Here is a 17642-nt window from a genome sequence, read left to right on the forward strand (position 1 = left end):
GACCTTATATAGTTGAGGGACAACATTTTTGTACAGAGGGTGATATTTGTATGGAACGAGCTTCCAGAAGATGGGTGGTGGAGAGGGGTACAGTTACAACATTTAAAAGACATCTGGATGAGTACATGAATAGGAAAGGTTAAGTGGGAGATGGGCCAAATGCTGGCAAATGGGACCAGATCAGTTTAGGATATCTGGCTGGAATGGATGATTTGGACCGAAGGGTCTGTTTCTGTGCTATATAACTCCAAAAGAAAAAAATACTATTTGAAAGTACTGATGGCTTTTTAACATCTGTTTATGTATGTGTTTGTTACAGCTTCTCCCTTCTATTCCATAAAGTATTGCTTTGCGATTAGAACAAGGATGCGTGGAAATGCTGCCATAGACTACTGTGATCCACAAGTCGCAAGGAAAACTGTTACATTTTAAATTTATGGTTACTGACAACAACTTTACATCTGAATTAATCTCTGTTTAATATTTTCATCTCGTGCTCAACCATTACTGCCAACCCTGCCTTATGTTGCTTATTATGTAATCATAAGAAGCCAGTTAGAAGCAGCTCCCAAATTTGAGTGAAAATTCTCCATTCTCAGTCAGCTTGCTGACTGAATATTCTATTTCCTGGGATGGGTTCAGTGGGGGAGGCAGTTCCTGTTCTCTGTCCAATCATCTCATTGCTGAAGTTTTTGAACATCATGGTGAATTGTTAGAGGAGAAAGATTTAAAAGGGACCAGAGGGGTAACTTTTTACACAAAGAGCAGTTCATATGTGGAAACTGCCAGAGGAAGTGGTAAATGCAGGTACGGTTACAACATTTAACAGGTATTTGGACAGGTACATGAATAGGAAAGGTATAGAGGGATATGGGTCAGATACAGACAAATGGGACTAGTGTATTTTGAGAAACTTGGTTAGCATGGATGTTGGACTGAAGGGCCTGTTTCCGTGCTGTGTGACACTATGACTTTAAATTACATTTCACTGTTTCTATGCATGTATTTCAAAACTATTGATAATCCGTTTTTCAGAATTCTTTCCCAAAGTTGGACTAATTTGGATCAATTCAAGCTTCTCCCTTGGTCTGTGTAAGTGTAGCATTATAGATGTGTGTTTTGAATTTGGTTTCTTTTGAATATATATAGGATACAAGTTAAAATGAACGAGTAACTATATGGTGGGAAATGTATCATGTCTTAATATGAAATTCTCTCCCTAACATATTGATTGTGTTTGTCTATTAATTTTAACTGCATGGCTTGTTAAGCAACTTTAGGCAATATTAAAGACTCTTGTGGAATAGTGAATCTGGGGTTACAGGTAGGCCATACCTTGTGTGCGTAGTAAGTTACAACATTTAAAAGACATCTGGATGAGTACATGAATAGGAAAGGTTAAGTGGGAGATGGGCCAAATGCTGGCAAATGGGACCAGATCAATGTAGGAGCGAGCCAGGTTAATTTTTTAAAAACAGTCTGTAACTACACAGAATACTGAATTCAATCCACTGTCATTTTAAAGTTTGTTCCTGAAATGTGAGCATTCGTAGCTTATTCCTAATTGTCCTCATGAAGGTGGTGGTGCGCTGTCACTTTGAACGCCTGTAATTCATATCGTGGGTGGTGTTGGTGACCTGGGGATAAATATCACTGGATTAATAATCCAGATGCCCAGGCTTGGGACATTGGTTCAAATCTTACCACACCAGCTAGCTGCTTAGTAAATCCGGCATATAGTCTTGGTAATGGTGACTGCAAAATTATTGATTGCTGTCAAAACCTATTTGGTTCACTAGAGTCCTTTTGAGAAGGAAAACATACTTTATTTTACATGTGAACCAGACGAACCACATGGTAATTGACTCTTAACAGCTCAGTGACTAGCCAACCACTCAGTTCAAGGGTAATTAGGGATGAAGGACCAAATGGAATCCAAGATGGTTCACCCCAATGATGATGGGAAATTTTAGGTTTTGACCGTGTGACAGTGAAGGGATGGAAATATGGCTCCAAGCCAAGAAGGTGAGTGAATTGGACAGAAATATGCAGGTTGTGACGTCCTCACGCATGTATTGTCTCTGTTGTTTTAGCTGGTAAAGTTGCCAGGTTTGGAACAATCTGTCTTCTTGAGCATTCAAATTTTATTTTCTTGAGCATATTCCATCATGTTTCCTCACTTGTGGCTTAAAGGTTGTCACCAGACCTCAGGAAGGAAGTTGCTTGTCACAGAATTTCCAACCCCTGAGCTGGTCTTGTCGCCAAGGTATTTATAGTTATGTTGAATCAAGCTTTTTAGATATGTCATGACACAACTCTGCGGCCGGTGAGATTTGAACCTGGTCTTTCTGACCCAGAGGTAGAAGCGCTACCACTATGCCACAAGAGTCCTTACAATGTTTGGTCTGGTTTTCTGCTCAGGATGTTAATAGTGGGCGATCTGGTGACAATAATGCTGTTGAATATCAAGAAGAGATGTTCTCTGCCTAGTATTTATGTGGTGCAAATGTCCGTTGAGACTTATCAGGTGAAGCTTCAATATTGTCTATGTCTTGCAGTACCATAGATAATGAAGCAATCCATTCCTTTGTAGTTTCTTTACCTTATCCTCACACCCTATTTCTTGGCATGATGGATGTAGATCACTCAGTCACTTCATCTAAGTCAGAGGTTGGTGATAGAGGCCTAAGCACAAATCCTTGCAGTGTTCCACTCGGTACAGCCTGCAGTGTTAAAAATGGCGTGTTTATTTCTGCTGTTTCTTTTCACAATCCTGATTCCTCACTCATTTGTGAGTCCTAATCCTATGCGGTCTGATCTTGTGTCATAGCATCAAAATTTATAATATTCATCTCCCACAACTTCACAAATACCACAATGTATACTGCTTTTGACTAAATATTCTATAAAATAGAAGCTGTAGGATACAATTCTTGGAGGATATGAAGTAGTTTAAAGCTCAATTCATAGCTTACAGCCAGCAGAAATCACGTGACAAGCTACTTTATAATTACATATTATTGGGAAATAGAAAGGCCCATGAAAATGTGGTGGGAGCATTGACTGGAATAGCATGTGTAGCAGCTGCCAGTTCTATTTCTCATTTTTATGTTTAAGCTGGAGATGAAAGAAATGGAACAATTTCCAATTCAGAAGTGCCACAATTTTAAGAAAAGCCTACTTGATTAAATAGATTCATTGATTAGGCCCTGTATTCTTGAGAATCCATACCCTGAGGAATGGAAGAATCCTTTCTTTGGTGGTCATTTTGCTTTGAAAGTTAGTTTTGCTTGGGAATGTATCAATGCCTATATCTAGATCTATGCTTAATTAATATTCTAAATCTCCGTCAGGTTTCATATTGTGTATGTTCCCACTCTGGATTTGCAGAAAAGTAATAGAAATAATTGACAGGAATTCAATCAGATGTTTATTGCCCATTAATTTTGTCATTGTGCAGCACATCTTCAAGTAAAATTGAGAGTTTGTCTCTAATACTAGAATATTGAACCACAACTGAATAGTGAAAATCCACACATGAGTGATTGTTAGTTGTCTATATGCAGTGTTAAATTACAAGAATTCTAGATTTTTAGCCAGTAACTAGGCACCATCAAGACAATATGTTTTTCAGTTTAAAAAAAACCTTGAAACATTGTAACAGGATACCGTGGTACAGTTTTTTTAAAAGCTAGATTCACACAATGATTCTGTTTCCCAGCCTAATTCCATACAATTTTAATCTTCACATTTCAACTATTAATGTTTTTCTTCCATTGTATATTTTAAATGAGGTTTATTCCTCCAATACCCCATCTGAATAGAAAGCATCACCATTATGCACTAACAAACTTATACAACATATACATTACATATACAACATTGTTATGTACAACCATATACAGTTTTAATTCTAGAACCTACAGAAATTTCAGTTCTTTGAAGTGCTGAAGTAACATTGAGGAAGCATTTTCAAATTAAAACATGGAAATAGCTACATCAGGGTTAGCTATTGCGATTGTCTCTGCTAGCTATTCCTGTTAGAATGTTGCCCTTTAAAACGTTACATAGAAACATCAACTTCTCACTAAATTACAAACGTGACTGTATGGCTAAGAAATAGGGTAACTTTCTCTTCCTGAATTTCTATCAAAAACTTTCAGACTACCTTATTTCCATTTTTTGGCTTTAATTGTTGTTTTAAAATCATTTTTCAAACAGTTGTGTTATGAAATAATGTAAAAATGACAATCAGTTATCCAAATATTTTGAGAGGAACTGAATTTGGTACTAATATGTGTTTCTTTTTAAAGTAATGCATTGTTTTAAGCAGCAACTCAATCAAATAAATCTGAACAGTTAAATGATTTTTACAATTGTTTAGCAGTATTTCACACGCTATGCTCATTTTTGCAATGCCCAACTGCTATTTCCATGCCCTAAACGTACACAGCTGTGACTTAACTACAAGCAGCTTTTAAGATCTAGATCAGGGAAAAGCCTATGTTGATATAACCACAAAGAACCAAACATTTGAAAATATTACATTGAAACCAATAGTTCTAGAGTAAGCTTTGTAGTGCAAAAGTAAAGAACACCTTATATTGATTCAGACAACAGAAAAATTAAACAAATAAAAATCCTCCCTATTCCATACATTCAAAACTGTCAAAGAGTACCATTACTTTGTCACATGCATTTGTAAAGGGAGTACAAGGACAAATTATGTTTCATGAGTATAATGTAGGCTCATACATTCCCAACCACAACTTTCAACAGGATGATGCTGTCCATTTAATTAGCGGTGTGCAATAAATGATCATTTCAGAATTTCTGGTGGTCGAAGGTGACAGAATAGTGTCCAGTTTGACGTGAGTTGGTTAAAGCTGTAATCTGCACTATTTTAATTTAGTGTTCAGCGATCACTTGTCATATTGAATGATTGAATATCCAATTACTTATTGAAGAATTGCTGCTCTTCCAACATCTTTGCATTCCCATTTTCATTTCCAAAGGCCCTAATGAAGCTTCTTTTCTTGGTGTGACGGTAGCATTGTGACATTTATTTATGGCTTCTGTTTTTTCTAACACAAATATCATTGATACACAAATTCACAAATATTCAAACAAATACAATCCAATAAAATGTAGCAGTAATACATTAAAATACTGTCTTTAGAGACAGTAAAGACAATTTTCATGATGTGTTAGGTGAAATGATATGTAATTGAGATAGTGACCATCTTGTTATGTAAAGTTCATTTGAATGACATCCGATAATAGCCCAGATTTTGCTGTGTAAATATCATTAAACCACCAGCCTTTTCTGTCATTTGCTCTGTTGAAACTAATAGCAGCTTGTCTTATTATGCACAGAATAATCATGAAATTCCAGAAGTTGCTGTCAGTGAGAACATATTCCTTGATAAGTTCTGTTGTAGGAGGTTGACACAGACTGTAATCTCCTTTGCTATTAGGACTTGATGAAAAATTCCACCTCTATACTGTAAGTCTTGCTACAAAAACACTTGGAAAAAATTACAACTTATTCAATAAGGCTTGTTTGAATTTTTAACAATGTACTAACTTTACTATTACTGTTAAACATGGTCACTGGCCCCCAGAACATAATTTTATATTTGTAGAATGTCAGATTGCCCCACGATGATAAAAAGAGAATTCAGTTTTTGAAAACTTTATTCTCAAGCTTTCTTATCTTTAGTTTACTGCTTATCTCACTATATTTGGACTACCTGAAGTTTTGAATTGAAAGCCAAAGAATTTTAAATGCTTTCAACTTCCTGATCTTAAAATGTTCACCTGTTTATTGACATTGCTGCTGCTGCTGGATGCAAAGACATTCCTTTGACTTGATGATAGATTGAAATTGCCAACAGGAAATGGGAAATTCCTGCCCTGGATATTGCCAGGTTTTCAAGCTGTCTGGTAAGTCACTGGTCACTGGCAAATATTCTTGCTTTGCCACTGTCCACAAGTTCCGGGCAAATGCAAACTGAAAAAATGGTGCAATCCAATGAATTTAAAAATTGGCTTATTTCAATGGTATATCTTAAGAGAAGGAAAATGCAAATCCTAGTTGGTTTTATCAAACTTCGATAATAGATAGGTGAGAATTGTTTAAAAGAAAAGAAAGATTCAATTCAAGTGATATAAACTATTTTTAAATAAAGTGCTTCCATCTAGCCATTATGTAGATAATTACTGTCAGACAGGGAAAGATACATAGCTTAAATATTGACACATGTAGAGAGATTCTTGAAATAAACTATTGAATCACTAAAACCTTGCGTTGAAATGAGCTAAAACAGGGGAGAGTGGCATGCAGTATCATTTTCATAGAATCCCTAGTGTGGAAACGGGCCATTTGGCTTAACAAGTCCACACCACCCCTCCAAAGAGTATCCCACCCCAATTCATTCCCCTACCCCTGCATTTCTCCATGTCTAGATACACCTAACCTGAAGATCCACGGATACTAATTTAGCATTACCAATCTACCTACCCTGCATATCTTTGGACTGTGTGAAGAAACCAGAGAAATCCATGCAGACACAGGGAGAACTTGCAAACTCCACACAGACAGTTGCCCAAGGATGGAATCGAACCCGGCTCCCTGGTACTGTGAAGCAGCAGTGCTAACCACTGAACCACTGTGCCAGAATTGGCAATTTTGGTGAGTTCTGTCTGATTCCAATATGACCAGCAGGATGCAAGGTTATATACACATTTCTTGGGGTGAGAAAAACTAGCAGGTTGGGAAACCTCCAATAAAAGATCGCACTCGTGACAATCTTATACATTTCCTATCATTCAATTTTAGCTCTTAATTATGCTAATACAAGTGGCAAGAAATAATGAAGACAAAATTTGTGTTACTTGCTCTATCTATGCTAATGTATTAGGCAGCAGAACATTAAAAACAAAGTGGTGAGACCTTAAAATGGCCACCCAAGTGGACAGGGTTGTTAAGAAAGCATATGGTGTTTTGGCTTTCATTAACAGGGGGATTGAGTTTAAGAGTCGTGAGATCTTGTTGCAGCTCTATAAAACTTTGGTTAGACCGCACTTGGAATACTGCGTCCAGTTCTGGGCGCCCTATTATAGGAAAGATGTGGATGCTTTGGAGAGGGTTCAGAGGAGGTTTACCAGGATGCTGCCTGGACTGGAGGGCTTATCTTATGAAGAGAGGTTGACTGAGCTCGGTCTCTTTTCATTGGAGAAAAGGAGGAGGAGAGGGGACCTAATTGAGGTATACAAGATAATGAGAGGCATAGATAGAGTCGATAGCCAGAGACTATTTCCCAGGGCAGAAATGGCTAGCACGAGGGGTCATAGTTTTAAGCTGGTTGGTGGAAAGTATAGAGGGGATGTCAGAGGCAGGTTCTTTACGCAGAGAGTTGTGAGAGCATGGAATGCGTTGCCAGCAGCAGTTGTGGAAGCAAGGTCATTGGGGTCATTTAAGAGACTGCTGGACATGTATATGGTCACAGAAATTTGAGGGTGCATCCATGAGGATCAATGGTCGGCACAACATTGTGGGCTGAAGGGCCTGTTCTGCGCTGTACTGTTCTATGTTCTATGTTCTAAATCATGCCAAATAATTGATGTGTTGACATTGCCTCCGAATTTTCCAAATGGTTGCAGTTCTTCTTAGAAACACTTGGGGGTGTCATACACATATGCAAATTGTGGTCAAGCAATTCAACAAAAAACCCATGTATTTTAACCCAGCAATTCCTGCTCCCTACTCAATTAACCATGGCTAAGTGGATCTTCAATTTCCATCAGGGAAATTTGATGGAATATTTAAAGGCAGTTGCTGAGTGTTTGAGACCTTATGGACTTTGGAGTGTGAGTTAATTGGTTACTGCAGGTCATTTTTCCTGTTGTTCAAAGCTTTTAAAAAATTTTTATCATCTTTAAAACTCTGATGACCTTACTATTGAACATGCTACTGCAGGCCCTTCATAAGTTGATAGCCTATTGATTTCCAACCTCTGGATCAGTGATATTATGCATTTCATTCTGACAGTTTACCAACTTGATTATAATGAATTCCCATAATTCTTGCACCTATTGTCTACAAGGTTTAGGCAAATGGCTAACTGTTAGTCATATAAAACCAGTTTCACAAATGCATAGGCAGATGTCAGAGAGGAAGGAACTGCTTTAGACCAGGGTTCTTGCAACCACAATCAACAATAGAATGAATTTTACAATGGGACGCTGTCCTTCTGGATTGAAAAGTTGGGTGGGAACACCTGAATTTAATGACCTGAAAGTAGAACTTTTGATCCTCAGAGACGAGCTGACAGCAGTAGCAAAAAGTGGCCAATGATAGGACCAGAGGCAGCCCTGAGAAGGTCACTGTCCTTGGTCTTAAGATCTGGGATTTTGGTCAGGGAGTGATCAGGAACCACAGTGAGGAGAAGGAAGTCAGGTTTTAGAGGCTGGGGAATGAGGCACAAAGTGGGGTTTCCATCTTTGGAGTGGGGTAGCTGTAATAGGCACAGGCACCAGCACCCCCTTTCAAAAGGAAAAGAGCATCAGCCCTTTCTTTCCTACTTGTAGCCTAGGATGTTAAAGTTGCTGGGCTGGTCATATTCCTTGCATCTTGTCCAGCTGCACGATTAGACTGTGAAGTGGCTACCAATTGGTTTCAGGTGGGTGGACGGTCTGCCCTAGCAGTAATATCTCAATATTTAAGACTTTGGTGGAGGGTTGTGAAATTCACCCCCATTGAATTAGATACCTGAAACAACTGAAAGTTGGAGCGTGCAGTTACCAATGTATTGACACAGCTGCAAATTCCTGCAACTTAAACTTTTAACAATTGCTTTAAAGCCACAAACATGGTTCATTAGGGTATTGATAAGCCTAGGTTCTGCATTTATTTTTCAAAATGGACTCGCTGAACCTGGGAGATTGAGGTATGATCTGTCGTGGCCTTTTTTAAATATCTATCCAGCAGACATACCCAGCATGAAATCCTGGAGTTGGTCTATGCCAGCATCCACATTAAACAAAGCAAGTTGGGTGGTGACCTGCAACCCAGCCCTACTGAAATGTTTCTTCTTATTCCAATCCGGTAATGTTAGCTTTCCCTATGAACAATGACAACTGATTTCTTTTCTATGTTCCCTTCTGCAGAAGACAGTTTAACCATGGACAGGTTTTTTGCTGATTGAATTAAAACTTCGATAATGGGCAAAAGTGAAAACCAGATCAAACCTTACAGAAAACCTTCTCAAAAGACAGGAACAATCATTTCACAACAATTTACACTGGCTCTGTTAAATGCAGAATACAGCTCTGCCTAGTGCTGCTACAGCTCAATGCAGGCATGAGGCCAGTGTTAGGGATACTCAAGTTTACTTCAATGGAGTGGTGAATGATACTGCCCCAACTGCCATTCACTTCTGATAGATGGAAAATATCTTCAATAATGCCAATATTCCCATTCACAAAGACTTTAAGAATCTCCATGCAAGGGATTTAAATCATGCCAACCATTCAGGGAAACAACTGGTAATATTCATGCAGTTGGCATCAACCAGCTATTAGATGTTGGAATTATGGGACGTATACAGCATTGAAAAAATTACTGAGCCAACATGACAGGCTTTAATCTCCTTTGAAGACAGTGGACAATGCTCAATTGAATTCAGAGAATTTGTCGCCACCTGGTCTGTAAATACAACTCTGACAATAAATTTCGGGCCATGAACACCAAACAATACCATGAATTGAAAATGAATTCCATATATTGAATTTCTGTCACAAATTGCACCTATAACACAATTATTTAATTACAGAACAGTTAAACAAATGTTGATAAATATACTTTGCTGTAATACTTTATATTCCAGGGGTAAAGTAAAGCATATTGTTTTGGGCAATGATCTGGATTATCAGTGACGTGATAAATGCAATAAGTTGATCATCATTGTTGATGAGCAATTCTAATCTAACAAAGGTTGTAGCATGATTCAAAAGATTGATTGTTCACTTGCAAAGAACAAACCTCTGAATAACTGTTGGTGATCGATAACCATTCTTTCACTTGTACAAGGCATTCAAAGCTCACTACCATGCATGCATAAAAGAATGCAATTAACTAGGTGTCATCAGCAAGCTATTATCTAAGCCTTTGACGATCAGTTAAATCATAAGAAAAATGTGTTGGAGTTATAGGGCATTGTAATAGGGTGTTTTTCTTACTGGTTGTCTACAGGGAAAAGACAGGTGAGTGACACAAAGTGAATTGCTCCTTCAGAGAACTAGCAAAGATAACGGATGAAAGGCTCCTTCTCTGCTGACTATTCTGTGCTTCTAACAATAGTGTATAGGATGGAGATGAGAATAATTCCTGAGGTGTGTTTTAGAACTGGTGTTTTGGTGAATTAAGATCAATATCTCTTTTAATTAGGAAGGAGGCATTGCTGGATTCAATAAATGAGTTCAGTAGGAGAACATTTAAGAGACCATAAGACATAGGAGCAGAAATTAGGCCATTCGGCCCATCAAGTCTGCTTGGCTGTTCAATCATGGCTGATAAATTCCTCAACCCTTTCTATCTTTGGTAGTAAGATGATGAAAGGCAATACAATTTTAAAGGATGTTCAGGTGAAAAGAGATCTAGAGGTACATCTGTGAACCAATCATTGCAGATGTCAAGGCAGACTGTGAAAAAGTTAGTTAAAAAAATAGAGGATTTTGAGCTTTATAAAATAGAGCCCGAGAGTGCAAAAGCAAGGAAATGATGTTGGATCTCTGAAAGATTAGGTTAGACCTCAACGGCAGTATTGTACCCATTCCTGTCACTTCAATTTAGGAAGATGATGAAGGAATTAGAGGAAGAGCGCAAAAAAGACTTGAGAATAGTTCTAGGAATGAAGGATTTCAGTTGCTTGTATCTAATTATCAGTTCTCTTCAGAAAAGGAATGATCAAGAGAAGATTTGACATGGGAGTTCAAAATCACAATGGTATGGATAGAGTAGAAAGTGAAACACTGTAATCATTGGCAGAAGGATTGAAAACCAGAACACACTGATTTCAGGTGATTGGTAAAGAGATTTAAACATGAGAGAAAAGCGACAGTAAAATGATTATTCTATTTCACTCAGCAAGTGATTAGGTTATGCTGGAGAATGTGGTCTTGTTTAATCACAGTACCCAAAGAGGTATTCAATTACTAATTGAAGAAATCAAATTTTGGAGAAAAGGCAGGGAAATGAGACTAGTTGTTTGGACTTGTATAGAGCCAGCATGGACACAATACGGCCAGTAACCTCTTCATGTGCTATGACCATTCTACACTTACTATTGCATGGAGACAATACAAAATATCAAGAAATATTTATAGTTATCTTGTAAAACAAGTGGATTTTGATTAAGAAAGGAAAATATAACTAAGAAAATCAAAACAACTAAGTTAAATTTCTTGGCTCAAAAGATTAATTCATTAATGTCCATTCTTGAATTTCTCAGAGACGAAATTAACAAAAAGGTATATGGTTATTTATTTGCGAAACATTTACATTAGAAGATATTGGTGCTAAATCTTACTAACTATGGATATTAGTAAGATTTTGCACCAACATCTTCTAACCATGGAGCTATTAAAAAATTACAATTTTGTGATAATCTGTTTTAACACGTGAAACTAAACATAGTAAAGTACCAGGTTATTTTCTTATGTAAAGATTGAAGCAATAATGGACGAACAAATTAAAAGCATGATTTGATTTAGTTGATCATATTATAAATTATTCATTTTTTATCAGCAATAAGTCCGGAGAAAAATGTTGCAAAAAAAAAGACTCAGTTTGGTTAAACTAGCAACAGGGGTTCTTCTCACTTTTGAGATTAAATAGCAAGCTTCACAACCTTTTATCCAAATACCTCCTAACATGTAAGGGAAAGAAAAGAGGATTGTCTGTCACACTCCACAAGTTCGCCTACAGGTGACTGCTTATAGTCTGGCATTACGAGACACTCCCTGGTCAACATTAACATATACTTTTAGCTGAAGGGAGTAAAAAGCCCTTGAAGTTGAAAATTTGGCAAGCAACAAAAAACAAACAATTGATTTATAATGTTTGAACCCGATGCCTTTGGCATGCACACATCATTTTCAGTTTGCATCATCTTCTGCCTTTGTAATCAGCAAACTGGTTATATCTGGGGCAGGAGTACAGCATATCTGAAATCTTTGGTGATTCACTCAAGAACTCTTAATTTTCAAACTTCTTAAAAACTCTATACAATATTTTTATAAAAATTCTACAAACACAAATAAAAATTCATAATGGAAATATGCATTATTTGTTGATGTATTCTAGAATTGAGCATTTTTGAGAGTGTTGGAAACAATGAGAGAAAGCATAAAGTATTATTCCTACAATGTTTAAGACTCCACACGGTTAATTTCTATGTCAGAGATTTGAGGAAGAGTGGAGAAGGAGGAACAAAATAAAATTAAATTTCAAGTTAATGTTCAACAATTAAACAGAAAATACTGTAAATCCACCACAGGTCAGACTATCAGCCACAAATCCGAACTAAAGTTTCAACTTGATTACCTTTCAGCACGCCTGTTACTGTTGATACCATTTTCCAACAAAGAGTTGAATGGTAAAATATGAAGGGATGGAAAGGTAAATCTAACAGAGATAGAAAAACAAAAAAATGTTGGAAATACTCAGTAGACCAATCAATATGTGCAGAGAGAAACAGAGTTAACATTTATCTGAAACAATTGCATCGATTTTTGCAGAACTGGCGCATCCACAAATTATTCAGAATGCACCATGACCCAAGATTCAGAAGTCCTACTCCCATTTACGTCTACAGGGGAATGGGGTAATAAATGACTCCTATGGAAGAAACTTGAATCCAGCAAGTCATTTGAAGTCAGTATTGAATTCAAAACAGACCTCCTGAGACTAGCAGGTTCTTTTGAGAGCCTGTATAGGAATGATGGGTTAAATGGCTTCCTTCTGTACTGTAAAATTCTATGACTCATTTTCACTACAGCAACATCTTATCTCAGTGTGGCAACTTTTTAAACAGTAAATATAAAATGTTCACAAGAATCAGATAAAATTTGTGAAGTTTTTATATTATGAAATACACTAATTTCTGAAAAAAAGGCCTACCTGTGTCCAAATTGGAAAATTGGTTACTTCAGTTACATTGGGCTTAAGTGATATATTATAAATGAAGGGTTTAGGTACTTGAGGGAATTTAAATATATCGATTGGAATTTTATCAATGCAACTTTAAAAAAAAAATACGGAGTGTATTGTATCAGATACTTTTAACTTTTTTTTATTCCATCTCAACTTGCTTCCTGAGATCTGCTTATGGTGGATACTGGGCAAGTAGATGCAGAAGTTGTAGAGGTAAAAGGTGATGGTTGGGTAACATTGTTTGTCATGAATTGGTATTAAAATGGTATGGGAACTACAAAGAGGTGATGAGGATGAGTGATAGTCATGTTAGTATAAGAGTTACTCAAGATCATGGGGATGGATGGAAGAGCAGAGGTTGGTTCGGAGAATATGGAGGCCATGAATTGGACATGGGGATTGATGAGAGGTGAGGATCAGAGGGACCTAATATTGAAGCACGCAACTGGTTCAAGGGTTTTTAAACAAGCTTTTCCACAGTGAATGCAGATAGTTCTCTCTGTTTCTCTATCTACAGATACTGCTTGACATGAGTATTAACAGCATTTTCTGTTTTTATTTCAGATTTCCAGTATCTGCAATATTTTGCTTCTGGAGTAGTTATGACTGAAATTTGATTAACCAGCAGCATTGGTTAGACTGGGCTTTTAAGTTAAAAAGAAAGTACCTCTATGTTAGGAAAGTACGTTCCATTGTTCTAACACTACATCTGCTCTGCACACTGTATGCTTTGAATACTCTAATACTCTACAAGAAATTATAATTTGTATGCTAGGGCACAATTTCTAACAAGTTTCATTTCACAATTAAAAGCAAACCTGCAAAGATGGTCTTCTCCCAGAAGAGTGATAATGGGCGGTTCACAGAACATAGTCTTCCAACAATGAAATGATGTTGTTATATTGACCCTTCAATATCATCACAAGCACATAAAAATAAGACTGTTGATGTTATGCTCATTAACAGAAGGTGTTTGTATTGCTGGTGGAAATGTTCGTTTAAGAACTGGCTAAAATGGCTCAACATTCCTTCACTTGTAATTCTTAATTATTATTACAGAATTGAAATGATTGCTGTTTGCAGACCATGTACTAGAAATAAAGAGGTGAAATACTATAATACATAGCTTCACTTGAAACACATGAACCACTGTGATGTTAACTTACAGTTGATGCACTGCAATGTTTTGGCTAGACATTTGTAACAGCCAACAAATAGGCTCAACTGAGTACAGCCCAAACTTTTGACTTAATTACAGCCCAGACATGTACTTTTCAAGATGTAGATCAAGTTGGAATGCATCATTTAATTATAGGTAAACAAAAATCCCCATATTCATGGCAGATAAATCATAACTCAGAAGGCATAATCTTTACAGTCAAACTTTTGACCCCAACTAAGTGATGTTTTTACATATTTTCATGTAAATAAAATATTAAGATTAGGAAAATATCAAACAATGCCAGATGCACCTGATTAAAAAAACAATATAGCTGCAATGTGCCTTCCAACGTTTCAATCTCCAGGATGCATCATATTTCTGGGTTAATACTGGAAGGAATACTGATCGTATGAACTCTGTTAAAACTTGTCCTTTGCAAACGAACTGACAGGTGGGGACTGCCCCATTCCAAAAAGTAAAACTTAAGTTGATGGTTCATTTGATTGATATACTGGCAAGCAGTCAGAATTCATGGCAGCAAATGACAAACTATTCCAATTATTACCATACCAATGTTTACCTAGCAGTAATTAAAACAGAAAATGCTGGAAATATTCCAAGCTTTTCCTGTTTTTATTTTAACTTTCCAACAGCTGTAAAATTTTGCTTTTGTTTCTCTCATTAGTGTAATATTAGTCATAGCCATTAAAGTAGATAGTATTAGTTTCATTTTCGATATATGAGCAACATTTGTGGCATGCATGAAACTATACTCATATTCTGATTTATTTAGATTTTGCATCTATTTTTTCTTCTACTCACTCAATTTCCAAAAAAAAAATGGAAGTGAGATAAGTCACAGTATTACAGTAATTTAGCAGAGAGAAAAAAAATTGAGGGTACTACCAACCAAACCAAATGTAATTACAGCAAGATAACACAGAATGTTTGGGCACCCAAAGTGCATTATTCAACTCCTAAAAAGTGTATAATCTTCTGTAATCTGGATAATGATTACTTCTCACAGAAATGCATGCAGAATAAGATATTAGCAAGTTTGATTAAGTCCTCTGATTTTCACCAGATTGCCTACATTCTGGTAAAGAAAGAACTGCATCAGTTACATCATTAAACCTGGTCTGACCTTCTGTTCAATTATATTAATATCAACTATTCAGCATATGCTTTTTGTCAATACCAGAACAATATGCTAATACCAAGCAGAATGTGACAAAGGGAATCTTTAATGCAAGTGAAAGATTCACTGCCAGGTTATCTGTTATTTGACATAGTTACCAGTTTGCCAAACAATACTTACAATCAACTGTTCAAATCAGCCCACGAATTAGTCAACCCTCAATTGTAGTTCACATGCCTATTTGGGCTTTGCTATGCAGATTTAAAATAGAAGTTTTTTTATATTCTGCTTATGCTAGAAATTAATTCCCCCTCCTACCTACAATAACATGCTGTTGTTTTTCATCATAAAGGTGGTGTTTCTTCATGCAAAAATGTGTTGAAGTAGGTCTAGTTTTCTATAGGAGCACCTACCGGTTACTTCTGGGTTTCCTTTCCCCATTCTGTGTTAAAAAGCTTTACTTAAACAAAATATATCTACTTTTGCAGTTCAGCAAACTAGAAACATAAGATTCTAGGATTAATTCCTAGTAAAATGGAAGAATAAGACCTCATGTTTGAGCTAATGTTTTAACATGTTGAATTTGTAGATTTGATTTATTTTTCCAATAATTTTTGAGAATGGGGATTTGAGAAGAAAAGTCACTTCCTTTTCAGTAACCAGTGGAAGAAGACAATGTCCATTTCCTGAATGGCATTATTGAATTAATACATTTGTTAAGAGCTCTTGAAGTCTTCAGAACTGATACCATTTCTTATCTCTGCATTTCAGCATCAACTGGAAAGGAGAAATGAAAATTCCAAGTGAGGGGCTATCAGAAACAATGCAATGACATAAACAGCCTCAGTAACATTGCACACAAAAACCTGGTTTCTGGTACGGAGAAGGTATAAATCATATCATAAACAGTGTTCAATTTCAAATGTTAATAATTTGAGAGAAATGAATTTCTGTTATTTGTCTGCCCAGATACGTGAGGTTGAGCATACTACCTAATCTGAGCTGAATCAAGTTATTTCTTTCTTTGCTGGGCCAGTATTACTTTTGTGATACAACCTTAATGCAGAAACACCTATTGGCAAGAGCGTGTGACTGGAGGAAGACAGTTAACCAGAATCTAAAAATATCAGCAAAGGCCTTGAGCCCTCGATGTCTCTTTCTCATCTGCTTACTCTGTGGAAAAACAGCTTACTTTTCAGAAGTACCCAAAAACATTGCATCTAGTTATTTTTTTCAATACTACAATTGAATGGGGCATTAAGGATAATGCCCACTATTAATACAAGCTTATATTGAAGCCTTGAGAAGTGGAGGATTAAGGAAATAAGGCAGGTCCCATTGTGACATCACTTCTGTCTGATTAGTGTAACAACTTCCAGCTGTTGCAGGTGTGCTGCACTTGCTGAAAATTTCTGGAAGTGTTGGAGCAATACTCAGGATTGAGCTTTTTGGAGGGCAGCCTCATTTTCTTCCAGTTTGGTTGACGAAAGGAAATTCACTAAGTGTAAAAGAAAGGACAATAATTTAAGGTATGACATCCAGGCTTGTAATGTGCTATTTCACCAGTGCCCCTTGCTCATAGAGGGATATGGCACTGCCTTTATTTAGATTTTTGTATTGGTTGCGTTTTAAGTTTCCCCAATTATTTTCTTTCATGCTGAGAGAAACTGGTAGTACGCAGCATAGCTAATGTGTTTAATTCTAAATATACCATATGATGTTGACAAAAATGGCATTAGAGGGATTTGTTACTTTAAAAAATATTCAACATAAACTATGTATGTAACTAGCCAGCTGTCATCAGCTTAATGCTGTCTCAACATGTGCCTGTTTTACTGTACAATCTATTCCTTTAAGTACAAGGACATTTAACTAAGTAATGGAATTCATTTTTTAGTGCTATGTAACTAATAGTAAAAAGTTGAATTATTCAGTATTTTGAATGAAGCATTCAAGGAAAAACATTGAATTATATTATGAAGAATTTGTATTCCAGCAACATTTTAAACATGTTATGTGTTAATTGTAATATTAAGACGATAAGATATGGGAGTAGAAGTAGGCCTTTCAGCCCACTGAATCTGGTGTGTCATTCAATGAAACCGTGGAAGATCTAATAATTCTCA

General features: G+C 36.5%; 1 protein-coding gene across 5 annotated transcripts in view; it reads right to left on the reverse strand.

Annotated features, from left to right (window-relative positions):
* Nucleotides 1-7612: 7612 nt before the first annotated feature.
* Nucleotides 7613-17642, reverse strand: part of stxbp5l (syntaxin binding protein 5L) — a 523376-nt gene continuing 513346 nt past the window's right edge. For all 5 annotated transcript variants that reach the window (XM_048540360.2, XM_048540359.2, XM_059650278.1 and 2 more), the window contains one exon: nt 7613-16293. In XM_048540360.2, coding sequence (XP_048396317.1) covers nt 16252-16293 — 42 coding nt within the window. In that variant the 3' untranslated portion in view covers nt 7613-16251. The remainder of the gene's footprint in view (nt 16294-17642) is intronic.

Source organism: Stegostoma tigrinum, chromosome 12 (assembly GCF_030684315.1).
Source record: "Stegostoma tigrinum isolate sSteTig4 chromosome 12, sSteTig4.hap1, whole genome shotgun sequence".
NCBI classification, from domain to species: Eukaryota; Metazoa; Chordata; class Chondrichthyes; order Orectolobiformes; family Stegostomatidae; genus Stegostoma; species Stegostoma tigrinum.